The 17,371-nt window shown below is 41.0% G+C and overlaps 1 protein-coding gene across 1 annotated transcript; it reads left to right on the forward strand.

Annotated features, from left to right (window-relative positions):
• The first annotated feature begins 319 nt into the window (after positions 1-319).
• Positions 320-17,327, forward strand: map3k9 (mitogen-activated protein kinase kinase kinase 9). The gene is made up of 11 exons (XM_044167420.1): positions 320-1,723; positions 3,143-3,556; positions 7,118-7,298; positions 9,462-9,610; positions 9,732-9,907; positions 10,089-10,329; positions 11,132-11,254; positions 11,444-11,585; positions 11,790-11,902; positions 12,340-13,083; positions 14,370-17,327. The coding sequence occupies exons 1-11, from the start codon at positions 1,333-1,335 to the stop codon at positions 14,822-14,824; spliced, it is 3,129 nt and encodes a 1,042-aa protein (XP_044023355.1). The 5' UTR covers positions 320-1,332; the 3' UTR covers positions 14,825-17,327.
• The last annotated feature ends 44 nt before the right edge of the window (positions 17,328-17,371 follow it).

The raw sequence follows: 17,371 nt of genomic DNA on the forward strand, positions 1-17,371 counted from the left end.
AAGCTACATTTTTGACTTATTATCTCATAATTTTTATTTACTATTTCGCCATTTTGATATAGCAAGTAAAAATTTTGACTTACTATAAGCATTTTTACAAGACTAACTTTTCATCTTTTTCTTTTCCTGGCAGAAATGGGCTTCCATACGCATGTCATCTTGTCTGTCACCATCTTCCCAATTACACTTTTTATTTAGCACCACATTGACATCCACATGTGTGGAGAAGATATCCATATATATATATATATATATATATATATATATATATAAATACCAAAATATATATATATAAACAGATCCTGTGCAAACAGAAATGTGTGTGTCAGGAAGTGGACTGAAGTGACTGGAGTCTTGGTTGATTTGTCGCTCATGCTCTTCTGCTCATTGATCATTTTCATTGATGCAGACTAAACATGTGAAACACTGTTATTGCATCTCCACTGTATGTAAAGTATGTCTACCTGAACTGGGTGAAGCTGTTCTCAAAGCTACAGTATATTCCTGATGTCTTACCACACAATATTTAGGGTGTATTTTTTGTGTTTTTCATGAACAGGTTGGAATTTAGTGAAACGTAGAAAAAGAAAATTGTTAAATCTCTGAATCCTTTAAGAATCTGTTTTGAACAAGTATTGTTTAAATTTCAGCTACACACATGCACACACACCTTATCCTCTCATCACATCACTGAAATAGTGGAGATTGTTCATTTGATTGTTATGTTGACTGTTTTTTACTCCTTGCTATGGATTCTGTTTTTATTTCAGGGAATTATGCATGGAATTTAACCTTAGGTTGAGTATTTTATTATGTTTTGGCTTTTTTTTGTTGTTGTTTTTTTTTGAGGGGGGTCAATAACTAAATAAAGGAGACAATTTGAAGAAAAGAAACGCTTCCTTGTATGTGTTTAATTGGCATGGGGCAGGTTCACGCTGGGAGAAGGGTGACCAGCGTTTGACGCTGAGAGGAGGGTGGGAGATAAAGTGTTGCTGACGTGTCTGTGCACCAATAGGAAGGCGGGGATGATTCGCACGTTGGCACAATTGGCTTAAAATAAAGACTACTGCGTCCTAGGAGTTTCTGCGATGATTGGTGAAGGATTGTGCATTGAAAATCATCAAGCTGGAGCTGTGTGTTTGATAGCAGCCAGCGGGGACTGAAAAGCAGACGATGCAGCAGAATGGTGCTTCCAGTTTCCTGCAGTGTTTGTGTGCGGGATTAGCCGCTCCTTAGCTTTGTGTGTGTGCAGACGCAGGGTGCTCCGAGCCGCCAGCCTGGCTCAGGTGGATGCGCCTGCAGTGATCCAGGTAGCCCCTATGGATCGCGTCCATGGATGTCTTCAAACCCGCTTTGGACAATAGTTTGAGTCCCAAGGCGTGCGTTTCCTCATCGGAAGAAGCAGAGGCAGATGTTTTTCGCTGGCCGACACCGGAGAATGGCATCAGCGCCGCTCCACGAGCGGAACCCGCCGCAGCGGGTTTCTGGACGGCCGTGTTCGACTATGAAGCGACTGCGGACGACGAGCTCAGTCTGCGGAGGGGGGACCTGGTGGAGGTCCTGTCCAAAGATTCCCTGGTGTCGGGGGATGAGGGCTGGTGGACCGGTATGATAGCAGACCGGGTTGGCATTTTCCCGTCTAATTATGTGAGCAAAGGAAATGGCATTCCGGAGGAAATGCGGGACACCCCAGAGCAGCAGTACTCTGTGCCTTCTCTGCACCGTGAGTATCCCATTGTGCTTCACGCCTGGGTTAATGAAACCAGTGTGCTATCACTAAAACAGAGGACAGGTCTTCCCTTGTCTTTTGTCAGAAGGCCACATAAACCCACGTTGAGAGTGCTGTGTCATGGTAGGCGCAGTGCACTCCTGTTGGCCTAGAAACGGGCTGGCCCAAGCATCCTCACAGCTTCAGGACCATTATTCATCACACTGCCTGTCAAACAAACAGCCAGCTGCAGCCTCAGTACTCAAATTACAATGCACACTGTGCGCTGTATCCTCAGCAGAAAGAATATTAACAGTTAGAAGTGGACATCCAAGTCCTATACATGCAATATTATCATTAGTTATTAAATAAACCTTTATTGTGCTCTCTAAGGAAATCTATTGGCATGATATGCATTCAGTTTTATGGTGACTGGCACCAATATTGTGCTGCAAGAGAGAAAGACATGTCATATTATGCTTGCAGAGAAAAGGCTTCTGCAGCTAAATGTGCAGCCAAGGCCTCAGATAGATACAGTAGGATAAGCAGAATCAGAAGCACCTATAGTGCACTGCACTGTGGGGTCCAAAGTAAAAAACACTCGTACTTCTTATTGGTCTTTGTGAGCTGTGTGCAAAAGGATGCCCTGCATCAACAAAACCAGTCTTCCCCAAAGATAATTACAAATCTTATATCTGTATCTTAACATAAACCGGCTAATAAAATGTGTGTTTTAAGGCCATATGACCCACATCTGCCCCAGTTGTTTGGGTGGACCACACCGCCTCAGCTTTCTTTGTTGGCTGTCTCAGTTTTTGTTGGCTTTCATCTCTTCATACTCAGCGGCAGCTGGCCTACTTTCACATACCATCCCACCTGAAATATTCATCAAGGTCAGTCTGCTTAGTAGACTGTTAGGAATCCACAACATGAGTTTACAGCCACAGACACCAAATCTCCTGTTCACATCATCACACATACCTTTTTATTTTAAACACTAAGTGGAAAGGATCATTCTTTTCTACCCAGCCTTTCTTTCTTTCTTCCTTCCTTCCTTCTCCTAACATCCCAGTCAGATTTTAAGGACAGATGCTCACCCTTGTGTAATAGCAGGAAGGATACTTCCACCAGATCCTGTACAGTATTTGGGGCAGCAGGGTGGCTTAGTGAAAGCATCCTTCAACTGAATGACCTGGTTTTGAGATACTTGTTAGCAAGCATTTACCCTGCTGAAGAGTAAACAGTGAATCCTTACCAGCTTCAGACAGGCTGACCCTGACCTTTAATGTCCTTTGCAAAAATGTAACTGCCCTGTGAAGATCATTATTGTGTCAGGAGATTATAATTGTTTTCGGGGAATACAGGTTTGTGTTTTTTTTTCTTTTTCTGTCTCTAAATCTCAACTTTGTCCTCTTATCCTGCATCTTTTCTCAGTCCTGGAGATTGATTTCTCAGAGCTGACCCTGGAGGAAATCATCGGGGTGGGCGGTTTTGGAAAAGTCTACCGTGCAGTGTGGCGGGGCTCAGAGGTGGCAGTGAAGGCAGCACGACGGGACCTTGACGAGGACGTGGAGCAGACTCTGGAAAGCGTGCGTCAGGAGGCCAAACTTTTCGCCATGCTTAACCATCCCAACATCATGGCTCTGCTGGGGGTGTGTCTGCTGGAGCCCAACCTGTGTCTGGTCATGGAGTACGCCCGGGGCGGGCCCCTCAACCGGGCCCTCGCAGGGAAACGCATCCCTCCATGCACGCTGGTGGACTGGGCCGTGCAGATCGCCAGGGGCATGCACTACCTCCACAGCCAGGCCATCGTCCCCATTATTCACCGGGACCTCAAGTCCAGCAACAGTAAGATTCCCTCTCTATTGTCATTACATGGGTGTTTCTGCAAAGTTCTGTGTCTCAGTGGTAGTTTGTTTTGTGAAGTTCTTCCAAAATGATTAGCTGATTTTAGAGTCAACAAAATATTAATCCAATACTCCAATTTTGATGATCATTTTAATAAGAATTGCATGTAGGGCTGCGACTAACAATTGTTTTCATTATCAATTAATTTAGTGATTATTTTCAGGATTTTGTCTACTACTTTCTCCACTATATAGTGAAAAATGCCTATTACAATTTTCTAAAGCCCAAGGTGATGTCGTCACCTGAGAAATGGCTTAAAGGATAAATCAATTGTCAAAATAGTTGCCGATTAAGTTTCTGTTGATCAACAATTGTTTCAGCTCTAGCTGCATATGTTTCTGTTTAATTGTAGATTTACTCGCAATTTTGAAACATCACTGTTGGTTCTAGCAACTTCTGATGGCCATTCGTTAATATATTTGTCAAATTATAGGGTAAACTATAAACTGATTGATCAATATTAATAATAATTGTTATTTAGAGCCCTAGTTCTTAGTGTCTTTAGCGTGTTTTTCCCATAATTTTAGAGTTAAACTCTTATCAACTCTATGGGGACTCAAGAATGTGCAGTCTCATCAGGTTTGTGGCAAAACACATGATATCCTGTAATGGACTGTAATATAATTATGGATACTCCATAGCAGTCATTTCTATCTATTAAAAAAAGTTTTTCAGTGGATAAATACAAGAGGGAATGTTGTTTTAGAACCAAATACAAAAGTAAAGTACATTTTTTTTAAAGCCAGAGTCTGGAAAAGTGATGACTTTCTCACTGGTATCCATCAGTAATCTTGTCAAACCCCCACAGATGTATTACATTTTGGCTGTGGGACAGTAAAAAACTCACTTAATGCATCTTTCAGATATAATCTAAAATGAATCAACACCATGTTTAGTCCATGCTAAACACATTGTGGTTTGCAGTGATAATAATCGCTGTTTAGAGCAGAAAGCAAAAGGAGTTTGTATGGACGTTTGTGGAGCAGTTGTAATCTTGCATTTTGCCCAACTGGATCCCCTAAATCCCAAGCCTATTACTGAGGATTTGCCCAGTGCTCTGCCCCAGCCTCCCTATTGGAGGCTCTGACAATACATACAACCAGCTTCTTGCCTGCCATTGGCCGTTCTCTGGTGAGCAGCTCAGGCGCTTCACTTCCAATAGGCTGCTTTAAAGTGTTAAGTCAGTCTAACTAGTTGCCATCCTGGGCTCCTGTGGGGAAAACCCATGCCCTCTTCACAGTACAGGAGCAGTGCAGGACGGTGCAGCATGTTATTATTTTGTTTTTTTTTTTCAGGAGCAAAGTAGGAGTTCTTTGTGCATTATATAGAATTAAATCTATTTCATTTGCATCAGTTTAAGAAATCTTCCATGACCCCATTTTCATGTCAGACGGGTCCTTGTCGGGTCCAAACCACTTAGTTGACAACCTCAGGTCTAATCAGTGGTTACACTGAGACCCGCCCTGTGACGCATCACAGTGGTAATGAAGCGCTTCAGAAATCAGAATCAGAAATACTTTATTGATCCCCGAGGGGAAGTTCTTTTTCTTCTTCTTCTTTTTCTTTTTTTGGTGACAATATTATGAAGCTCAGTCCATAAAAGAATGTATTTCTCATAAACAGTAACTTATCCACTTAACAGTTAAATTTGTAGCCATGGTAGCTGTGTGGTTTTAGGGATGAAAATGTCGGTCAGTCAGTTGATCAGTGTGCCACTTTTGTCCAGACTGAAATATCTCAACTACTGGATGGATTGCAATTCAATTTTTGACAGATATCCATGATGGCCAAAGGGTGTTTCCTAATGACTTTGATGATACCCTGAATTTCCCTCTATCGCCATCATGAGGTTGACTTTTGTGGTTTTGAGTGAAATGTCAACTATTGAAACAACTATTAGATGTATTGTTATGAAATGTGGTACACACATTCATGTCATCGACAGGATTACTTGTAATAACTTTGGTGATCCCCTGATTTTTCATCTAGCACCATCAGGTCAAAATTTTAACTTGTTTATGACCAAATATCTACTAAACTAATGACATTCCCATCAGCATCACCTGTGCTTTGTTTTTAGTGCTAATTAGCAAATGTTAGCATGTTAACATGCTAAACCAAAAAGGGTGAACATGGAAAACATTATAAAACATCGGCATGTTAGCATTGTCATTGGAAGAGTGTTAGCATGTTAACATTAGCATTTATCTCAAAGCATCGCTGTGCCTCAGAGTACAGCCTCACAGAGCAGCTAGCATGGCTGTAGACAGAGTCTTGTTACTACATGAACCTAATCTAAGAGTCCAGTACACCACATCTTGGTGTTTCATGCTCTACTCCTCACTGGGGAACAGTGGTGGGTGAGGTGTACTCTGTATACTCTGACATCATAGACTCATGACTTTTGCTGATGGAAACGTGGGAAACAATAAATTCTGCAGGAAATTTACCTGTAATTCAAAAAAAAAATAAACATTTGTGTGATGGCACCAAACACTTTACTTACTATATTTGTATTTGTAAGCAAGTCAGTAAATTGTCATTTAGTATTCCTAATCAATTAATCCACAACGGTTTTGTTTGTACCTTAAACTACTGCTTCCCTTTCACATAACATGCCATTTAGTAGATGCTCTTATCTAAAGCACTCTGCATTACTGTTAGTGCATACATTTGGAGCATGACTGGCCTCAGGGGAATCAGCTGTGTTTGTTTCATGTTCTACCTCTTAAGCTACACAGGAGCAGGAATTACTTTTGCCACATGTTTGGGTTTAGTTTCTTTGGAAACTGCCTCTGTAGCATTAAAGCCACACGAGCAGCAGATGAAGAGGGCCCTTGATGTGGACCGCATCCTGCAGACACACCCTCTCCACTGGGCACAGCCACAGCAGATGGCCTGGCATTGTGGAGCTGAATGGGGGAGAGCGAGCATGTGGTTAGGAGGAGCATTACTTTGCTTGTGCATGTTGGGAATGGGTTGTATTTTAGAGGCTATCAGAGCAAATGGGTGTCGTAACAGGCTATTTCTGTAGGTTAACTGTAGTATGTGTTTGCGATGTTCTGTTGTAAAAATAAGCAGTGAAATCATTAGCATTGATCAAGGTCGGTGTTTTTCATCTCTGCTTCCCTCTGTTGTAGTGGCTCACTGTTTCTTGGTTTCTCTGTTTGTTCTCTCCTTTTCTCTACTCTGCTTTTATCCTTCCAATCCTTTCATCATGGCCTCCTACCAACCGCACCCTGTTTTGTTCATCCACCATGTGTCCAATTTTTGCGTTTCCACATGCATTGTGTTTTGTCTTGGGCCTGATACTCCTCCTGCTGCTGCCCTTCCCGACATCACAATTCTGGTGATGATTACCTGAAACCTTTTACTTTACCGTCAACCCACCTGCCAATCTGCACGTATTTCCCCCTCCCACCCACATCCTCCAACCTCCTCCCCATCCTCCAACTGAAATCCCCTCATCACCTCCCGCTCCAACATTGCCAACCGCTCCAGTCCTAATCCTTGAGAGGGTTGAGATGGAAGACCTCAGCAACAAGACTCTGAAGATCACAGACTTTGGACTGGCTCGAGAGTGGCACCGCACCACCAAGATGAGCGCCGCCGGCACCTACGCCTGGATGGCTCCCGAAGTCATCCGCTCATCTACATTCTCCAAGGGTAGCGACATTTGGAGGTGGGCAGAGGAAGGGGGTTTATGCAGAAAACAAACTGCACCAGGTTGTTGAACTGGTCTGAAAACAGAGCCAGAAAGAGAATCAGTTTATCCACCATGCACAAGAAAAAGTTCAGCTCTGGCAGCAGTTGCCATAGTAACAAAGCACAGACTGGCACATTGGAAAAAGAACAGAATGTTGCGAATTATGAAGTCGGTACAAAACTAGATGAGGCTAAAGAGTACATATAACTATAAATACACATTCAACATTAAGTTTATGTACTCGTGCAGCACGAAAAGTCAGCTCAGAGGATATTGTGTCTTTATTTAAAAGATTTAATATTAACTTTACACAGTCTGATAAAATGCAGTGTAAGACAGGACTATATATATTCTAATTTAAAAGATGACAAAATGTAATATATAGTGTATGTAATATAAGCATTCAAATGCTGAGGTGTATACTGGCTCAGTTGTTAGGCAAAAGACGTTATTCAATTTTGTACGCACTCCAGTGGAAATATGCAAATGTCCAGGGCGGTACAAAGGATTCACCGATGACAATTTTTATTAAATTTCATTTTTAGGTCATCATGTAAAAAACATACAGTGCAACTTTTGTAGAGGTAACCCTCATAACTGCAGAGATGTACACATATACTTCAAATTCAGGGTGATCATAGAGATCTTCAAGGCTTGTTCGTTTCAGTACCGTTTGTTATTACTACAAGTGCAGCTGTGAAGATTAGCAAAGTCAAAATAGTTGCCATAAAGTAATATATTTTAATCAAAAATGACAAACTTTTGATGGTTTTAGCTTCTCAAACTGAGACTGTTTTTCATTGTCTTACATTATAGTAATCAGAATATCATTGGGTTTTGGGCTATTGGTCGTACTAAACAAGCAATTTGGAGACGTCACCATGGGCTCTGAGATGTACATTTTCTGACCTTTTTAAAGACCAAACGATTCATGGATTAAACAAGAGAATAATCAGCAGAATAATCAATAATGTAAATATCCATTAAGCCCTAACTGCAGGTTAAACCTGCTTTAGACAAGTTAAGAATGCTGGAGCCAATTAGCTTTTGCTCTGTATATGAACTTCATGATGTTTGGCAACTTTAGACTTAAGAATTTGGATCATCCTATTTTTAGACCACAAAAGCAAAGATGACCTAGCATATGTGTGAATATCTAATGTAAGTATGTAACTTCAATGTTTGTTTGATTTAATGCCATGTGTCATTACTAGGGCTGAACAATTAATCGAAATATTATCGAAATCGTAATAGATCCAAGTGTAATATCCAAATTGCAGGAGCTGCAATTTTTTGATAAAGATAAAATGTGTCACATTATACCATTAGAAATGAAGCATAGTGGTGCTACAGAGATGACCCGGCCTACAAATCCTATTCTCCAGATGTAAGAGAACATGCTTGTTTGGAACAGACCCCAGCAAAAATCACATCATCATCATCATTTTTATTTTTATTTTTCAGTGAAAATGAAATGCTAAAATTACCATTCCCACTAATATCGTGACTCACATCACAATCGCAATATCTGTCAAAATAATCGCAATATGATTTTCTTTTTTTTTTCTTTTTTTTGCATATCGTTCAGCCCTAGTCATTACTCTCATTTTTCTTCTCTGACAATCTGTTGTGTTGTCCTTACACATGCAGTAGCATTAAATGTCATTATCAGTCAGAAAGCCAAGAGAAGGCAGCATGCATTATAACAGTAATGATAGGAAGGCCAATGCCCTCTTCCCTAATGCTTCTACGGTAGTGTAGAATGAAACTTGGTCAATTAATAATCCTAAATCATTTAAATGGTTTGTTTTGCCCTGTTTAATTGCCACATGAGAGGGGTTTGAAGTTAGTTTTTCCACGTATAATTTGTTCCCTGCCTGATGTTAAGTTGCTCACATTTGCTAGAACTGGGTTAGTCCATAATACCAAGTCATTCCTGGTTTATTTGATTTGTTGCTGGTCATTTATTCACAGTTCATCAGTGTGTGGTCAAGCATTAGTCACGTGGATCTGTCAGCCGCTGCACTACTCTGACCTTTTCTATCTCACCTTGGTATTTGTGCAAAATATAATTATTTACAGATTCATTCAGCACCTATTTTCTATGTTTTTCTGTCCTTTTTAAAAAACAAAACAAAGTTATGGCGTGCTGTTGTGGGAGCTGCTGACAGGAGAAGTTCCATTTCGGGGTATTGATGGTCTTGCAGTGGCTTATGGGGTGGCAATGAACAAACTGGCCTTGCCCATTCCCTCCACCTGTCCTGAGCCCTTTGCACGTCTTATGGAGGGTAAGAGAAACAAAATCAAATATAGCTGAGAAGCATCGAATAAACAGAATATATTATCACTTTCTGGAACCACAAGGGCAAAAAATACGTTTTTGAGAGTGTTTTTCATCTTTTGCCACAGACTGCTGGAGCCTAGACACTCACTCCCGGCCACAGTTCACAACTATTCTGGACCAGCTGACGGCCATCGAGGAGTCTGGCTTTTTTGAGATGCCAGCAGAGTCCTTCCACTCTCTGCAGGATGACTGGAAACTGGAGATTCAGGAAATGTTTGATCAACTGAGGACCAAGGAAAAGGTAAAGATGAGTGGTCATAAGGTTGAATTTATGTAAACATATGCAATTAAACCTCAGGCTCTTCTCTAATGACATACATATTGGAATCTATTTTCGCTAGGAAGTTTAAGGTTGGGAGTTCAATGCAGCTGTTTAAAGGTTGCATCGGTTTTTCCTTCACTTCTTCTTTTTGTTCCCTCAGGAGCTGCGATCGTGGGAGGAGGAGCTGACCCAAGCGGCACTGCAGCAGAAGTGCCAGGAGGAGGCGTTGAGGAGGCGCGAGCAGGAACTTGCTGAGCGGGAGATCCACATTCTGGAGCGAGAGCTCAACATCATCATTCACCAGCTCTACCAAGAAAAGCCTCTTGTGGAGAGCAGGCAGGGCAAGTTCCGCCGCAACCGCCTTAAACTCAAGGATGGAAACAGAATCAGCTTGCCTTCAGGTACTGCAAACAAACTGGAGTGCTGCAGTGTGTGTCAACAGTATGCACAAGTCTGCAAATTGAGTCAAGTTAGAGTTGGAATATTGTGATATAAGACAAGATAACGTGGAATTTTGGATTTACTTTAAATGTTATTATCAGGATCTTAAAGGGTCCATTAGATATCGCTTATATTATACAATTTTATAAACTAGAGGCTGTTACCTACATCTTCACATTACTAATTGTTTTTTCTCATAAATATATTACACCCACCCCTACTTTGAATTGAAATTCAATACCCATATTAAATATTGTTACATCATCGATATCAAGGAAATTATCGAAAAAGTGTGATATTTATTTGAGCTTGTTAATGTTGCCAAGCCTTTAAGGAGGGTACGGTTGCTCGTGACCATGTCTTTCTCAAACAAACAAACAGTTCTCTTAATTTGATGAGCTGTCTGTCCACCTTTAAAACAGTTTCAAGCTTGATTAGGTAACTGTAGAAATGCATAAGCTAAAATGTAGATGGTGTGAAGGTACGCAAAGTGTCATTGTAGATGGGCAATGTTGATTAATGTGCTTTGTTAAAGAAAATGGAAAAATGTCAAAAAAATTTTTGGCAGATGTTATTTGATCACCTTATCGTGTTTAGCTTTGCTGTCATGTCTTTTCTTATTACTTTCTGATATTGTTTCTGTGACTTTCCTGCATTGGGGATAGCAGCTTTAGTGTTTATTAGATTTTCTTAGACTTGAGTAAATCAGATTCCTAATTTCAAATGTTTTTTTTTTTTGTTTTTTTTGAAATCCTAATTTAGATTTTCAGCACAAAATCACAGTGCAGGCGTCTCCCTCACATGATCGGCGGAGGAGTTTGCTCAGCAGCAGTTCCAGTCCTCAGACCAGTCCACCTATGTTGCCCCGCCTGAGAGCCATCCAACGTAAGCATCATAAGAATCTTGATTTGATTAAATTGATCATTATTGGAGCACAGAATTTGTGTGCTCTCTATGGATGTCTAAATTCACTTGGTTTTCTCAGTTCTGATATTATTCATTACAAGCTACTTACTGTTTGCCCTTGATATCCATTCTCATAATGTATTCTCTTTAAAATGTCTTCTTTTGCAGTCACTCCAGGGGAGGGATGTGCAGCCTGGGGTTGCAACACAGGTTTTCAGCAGGATGAAGAGGAGGCTGAGAGGAAGGGGTCCAGGAAAAAGGGCAGATCCCGTGGGTGTGGCCCATACAGGGAGCACAGTGCTGATGCTAGGTAAGGGGAAAAAAAACCCTCACCTCAGTTTAATGAGATATTTAATCTAGAAATAGTCCTTACCCACTTTACCTTAATAATTTCAGTTATTGTTTTTTAATAGGTCATTTCACACAACGTTGCTTTTAAAATGAAAACTTTTTACGAAACAAAATCTCAGCTTGTTTTCCCATTATTTCTGTCTTTATCCTTTCTATCTGACAGTGTAAAGCCTCCCCAAGAAGGCAGCAGGCAGCGGTCCTGCAGCGCCCCAAACCTTCGCAGATCCCCGAGACACAGTCCAGCTGTGCCTGGAGTGCCAAGCCTTGTGGAGATGGGTAAGCAGGACCAGCTTATTAGGTCTATTTTGTCTGGCATATGCACACTCCACATAATAATACAGACAACAGCTGTAGTCCAAAGGTTAGCAGAAAACATGGAACGGGAAAGTGTGTGAGTGAGATACTTCACTCCCACATGGCTCTTAGTGGTTGACCTAAGAAACTCACAGATGTTTGTAGCTGTATGAATGTAAACAGGCTGTTGCTGAAAAAGCATCATGCACACTCAACAAACCAAACTTGGATGGATGGAATTCAAGTCACTTCATGTTTTAGAGGAATTGTTATATGAGATTTAAGGCTTGACTGTGCAACGTGAACTATTCTGCCTGTGAATATATCTACAAATACTAGTTTTCTATGTATATGCTCCAGTGTACATGCTTTATAAGACAACCAAATTGATAATAACATGTGAATGATTCTGTTTTTAGAAAATGAAGACTGCTGCTTCACTACTGAGGCAGGACCAGCTCCTGGTCAGTCCTACCTCTGCATCCCCTTCCATAAAGAGGGCCACACGGCTGCTGCTGCTGCTGACGGTGATGGAGATGAGTACTGCCCCAGTGGCCATGTTCCAGAAACACCGCCATGCAGGAAGAGCCCCGGTGGGGGCCGGCGGTCTGAGCTGGTCCTGTTGGGCTGTGGAGCTCTACTGGCAGCCGTCGGACTGGGCTGCAACCTGTTAACTTTGTCCCAACCGGAGGAGAGCATCAAATCACGATGGGAGGGTTTCTTCCACAGAACAGGGGGCCAGAGGCGGAGCACCAGCCCCCAGACTCACAAACTGTTCCGGCGGGAAAGCCCGCTGAAACCCTCGGCGCCCTCGCTGCCTGAGCGAGGCTTGCCGTCCTCTTACACGCTGCTGTCCCTATCATCAGTGTCTGACTGCAACTCTACCCGCTCGCTGCTGCGCTCTGACAGCGAGGACTTGTTGGTCTACCAGCCTAGTGTCTCACAGCATCAGGCCATCCAAACCCCAGTCAACCCGCTGGTAAACACCCACCTTGAGAGCTTCAAGCGTAACCCCCGCCAGTCTCTCACACCCACACATGTACCCTCTGCCCCAAGTTCTTCACGTAGCCTGCGTCGAACACCATCGGATGGAGCCATCAAGAAGAGCTGCCCTCCTAATAATCTGGAACCACTGCCAGAAAGAACAGCATTAGAGAATACAGGTAAAGTCTTGTGTCTTCTTCAATTCCAACTAGATGTACAGTCATAGGATTGTTAGCGTTTACCACCATGGGTTTTTGAGGGTTGATACTGATACAGATGTTTTTTTAGTTTGTTTGATGATATTCAGTTCCCTCATATTTGATCATTTAATGCAAAAAATGTATTTTTAGCCACACTAGCGACGTGGCTCTAGGAATGGCCATGTCTGTTGGACGGCCCACAACTTTGGTCCGGACTGAAATATCTCAACAACTATTTGATGGATTGCCGTGAAATTTTGTACAGACATTCATGGTCCCTAAAACAATTAGTCAATTAATGAATTACTTGATTGAAAGAAAATGAATCTGCAACTATTTTCATAATTGATTAATCGTTTAAGTAATTTTTCATCATTTGATTATTCCAGGTTCTCTAATGTGGAGTGTTGGTCGGACAAAACAAGATATTTTAATGATGTCATCTTGTGCTCTAGGATATTATGCTGAGCATTTTTAAACTATTTTCTGATGTTTTATGGACCAAACGATTAATCGAGAAAATTATCTGCAGATTATTAATTGCTAATGGTCCCCAGAGGAGAATTCCTACTGACTTTGGTGATCACCATGAGGTTCACAACTATTGGATGGATTGCCATGAAATTTGATGCAGACATTCATGTTCCCTTCAGTATGAATAGTAATAATTTTGATGGTCCCTTAACTTGTCATTTAGCGCCCTCATCATGTTCAAATTTAATTTGTACAATACTTTGGTTTATGTTAACTAATGTCTTTTTCATCAGCCTCATCTGTACTTTGTGTTTAGTTCTAATTAGCAATGTTATCACACTAACATGCTAAACTGAAATGGTGAAGGTGGTAAACATCTGAATGGTAGCATCGTCACTGTGAACGTGTTGCAATGCAAGCAGTAGCATTTAGCTCAACAGCTCACAGCTGTGCCGAAGTACAGCATCACAGAACTGCTAGTGTGGCTGTAGACTCTGTCAGTGTGGAAAAACAAACAAACCCTGAAACAGCATTTAAACCATCATGGAAAACTAAAAATGTTATTGAAGGTGTCACTTATGTAGCTCTAGGCAGAACACAGCCTCGATCATACAGTATTAATGGTGTGCTTTATTGGCTGACACCTGATATTTAATAAATCACCAATATTGGCCTGAAAATAACCAACTAAAATATTGGTCTAACCCAATACATTTCTGGAAATATGATGTTGGATTTACTCTAACTGTTTTTCTTCTTTCTTTCTTTCTTTCCTTTTTTAACCACAACAGGTGGCTTCAGAGGTTTAAAAGAGGACTGTCCTGAGGTCCCCCGGCTCCCCGATCCAAATGTTGTGTTCCCTCCAACTCCCCGTCGTCGCTGTGCTCCTGAACGCCCCAAAACCCTTGACTTTGTGGCTCGGCCTCGGCCTTCACCTCGGGCACGCTGTGATGTGTTTTGGGCGGAAGTCAGGCCTAGGGGAAATGGACAAAACCTGGGTAACAGCGAGTCCCCCGCCCACACTTCCAGCACAGAGACTCCTCCGACTGTAGAGTTTGGTAGAGACCCGGCGGTGCTCCCCACCCCAATGGAGGCCCCGACGCCCTACTCCCCCCGCAGGAAGGAAAACCTGTTGGATCAGCTGGATGAAGGACAGTGCCGGGATGGAACCATCCCACTCTGCAGACCGGAGATCAGCTTTCCCAAAGACTCACCTTACCGCTACAGACCTGGATTCTGGTCCTAACTCAGCCCCATGTGCAAACAGCCCGGGCCCTTCACCGGTCCAACACCAGGAGGGGACTGTCCCTGCTGTTAGCCTTTGGATTGTTACAGGTCTGGGTCAATTAGTACTTACAAAATTAATCTGTTTCTAGCTTTAATCAGTACGTAATGGGGGTGGTTCACCTCTCCCCATCTACTATATTGTGACTAAATTACCGAAAGACATTTACTGTGAATATTTTACCTTTCTGACATTTGTTGTATTTCCATTTGTGATAAAAATCCAATTTGGCATCGAAACTGCTAAAACAAACCCTGAAAAGTATTTGAAAATATTTATTTGACCCAGGTTTGGTTGTTAATGCATTAGAGGGACAGAATATCCATTTCCTTGACTTCTCTCACTTTCGGAAACCCTGTCATTTGTCATTTGAGATGTAAAGGCTTTTTTTCTTTGGGAATAAACTGATTAATGGCTTTATAGCAGAATGTTATTGTCATTTCAAACCTGAGTTCAAGATTGTGCATTTAATGAAGTGCACTTTCAGAAAGCATCATGAATGTAAAGCTTCAGGTTTTTTCCATTGTCAAAAACGCTGTCTCTGATGATTTGTAATTTGTCGGTAAAAGCATTGTGTTATTCGAACTCATCTGTATAATTAACTCTCCTTTGTTAGTGGCTGATGGATTCCTGTTTTGTACTGAGCACCTGTCATCACCAATCACTTGTACAGAGTAATATCCCAGGGACAGGGGATGCTGTTGTATAATATGAGCACTTCATTGCATTAGCAACCTGCAGTCTTGAAACAGTGTCAGTACAATAATGTCTGACACGGTCTCGGGCCCTGTACACTGAACTGTATTGTAAAGAATAATGTTACTACTGCTTGGGTTTGAAGTGGGACCGAAACACTGTCCGGAAGTCACAACCAAATATATCAAAGAACTCATTAATTCCCTGTCGAGTTCATTCTTTGTTTGTGACCCTGTCAGAGCAGCTTGTTTGGATCCCGACCCACCAGTTGAGAAACATTTCTCCAAACTAAAAATGGAACTTCGTATTTGTAACTCTGTAAATTGTCTGCCTCATAAATTGTTGATCAAGAGAAGATGAGGGATGTGAAGTGTGTATTATGTAAGCGACAAACTGCACGAGTGTGGAATGGCACACAGGTGAAGCAGGCCCTGGTGGCATGTGGAAGTTCATTCCTGATTATTTATATGTGTAATGATTTATTTAATTTAATTTATTGATTAATTTATCTGATGGTTTATTTTTGTAATTCATTGTATTTGCCTTGATTTTTGACACTCGTTAATGTTGTCCATGAATGTTTTTAAGAGTTAAATGAGGTTTCCAACAAAATGCAGCCACATTGTACTTGCTTCATATTCATTTGTCTGTTTCATACATTTTAAATTATCTACAGGTTGTTTTTTGTTTTTTTGCTGCAGGTTTTTCTAACATCTTTAACAAGGGTGCAAGTAGTTTGAATCAAACTAGAGAATTAAAGCTGACACAATTAGTTAATCAATATTTTCATAACCGATTTAATTGTTTTAAGTAATTTTTTAAGTAAAAATAACAAACATTCCCTAGTTCCAGTATCTCAATTGTGAGAATTTGCTGCTTTTCTTTATCTTATCTGATAGTAAACTGAATTTTGTTCAGGACTGTTGTCCTGGCAAAATGAACAATTTGATGACAACAAGTTGGGCTCCAGGAAATTGGGAATGGGTCTTTTTTAATTTTTTAGACTAGACAATTAATCCATTAATTGAGAAGATAATCAACAGATTCATCGATAATGAAAATAATCATTAGTTGCAGCCTCAAATCCAATAGTCAAAAAAGGTATTTAACTGAGCTAAATGCATGCAAACTGGGTTGTGCAGATTTGTTCATTTTTGTTTCCACATTTTACTTGTGTTTGTCTGGACCGGACTGGAGTTAAATATCAATTTCAAATAATTTTTTCAACCTTTTTTTTTTTTACCTGCTTGACAAGGAAATTCACAATATTGGGGGGATTTCAGGTAGTGCCAGGTTACTGATAAATCCTACCCATCAACTGTCAAACTAGCAGGTAAAAAATGAGCTAATAAATTTTCAATTATTTGAAAAACACTATCTAACTCTTAATACCTGTTTCTCTCATTTCATTTTCATATGTCAAGTGACCTCTCAGCCTGGACGACCGCATCCTCTAAGATTTGATCTGTCTATATCCCAAGTGTGACCCGATGTACATGTAAATGTGAATGCTTTTTCTCTGAGGACTGTGCAGAATGTGATCATGTTCAATGTACAAACTCAGTATTTCAACTAAGGTTGCTAGTTGAAACAAAGCTCTCCCTCTGAGGTGTAGCCAAGGTGTCATTATCTGTCTGAAATGTTACCATGAATAAGCTGATCTTACTGTAGGTGATGGACATTGTTCAGGTTGGGAATAATACTGTTATTGACTAACTTGTATTTGCACTGCAACACACTGATTTGAGTAAAATCATAGTAAACAATCCAACTGGGTCAGAATTTCTTTCATAAGGCTCTCTGTTTCCTTGT

This window comes from Siniperca chuatsi, linkage group LG15 (genome assembly GCF_020085105.1).
Source record: "Siniperca chuatsi isolate FFG_IHB_CAS linkage group LG15, ASM2008510v1, whole genome shotgun sequence".
NCBI classification, from domain to species: Eukaryota; Metazoa; Chordata; class Actinopteri; order Centrarchiformes; family Sinipercidae; genus Siniperca; species Siniperca chuatsi.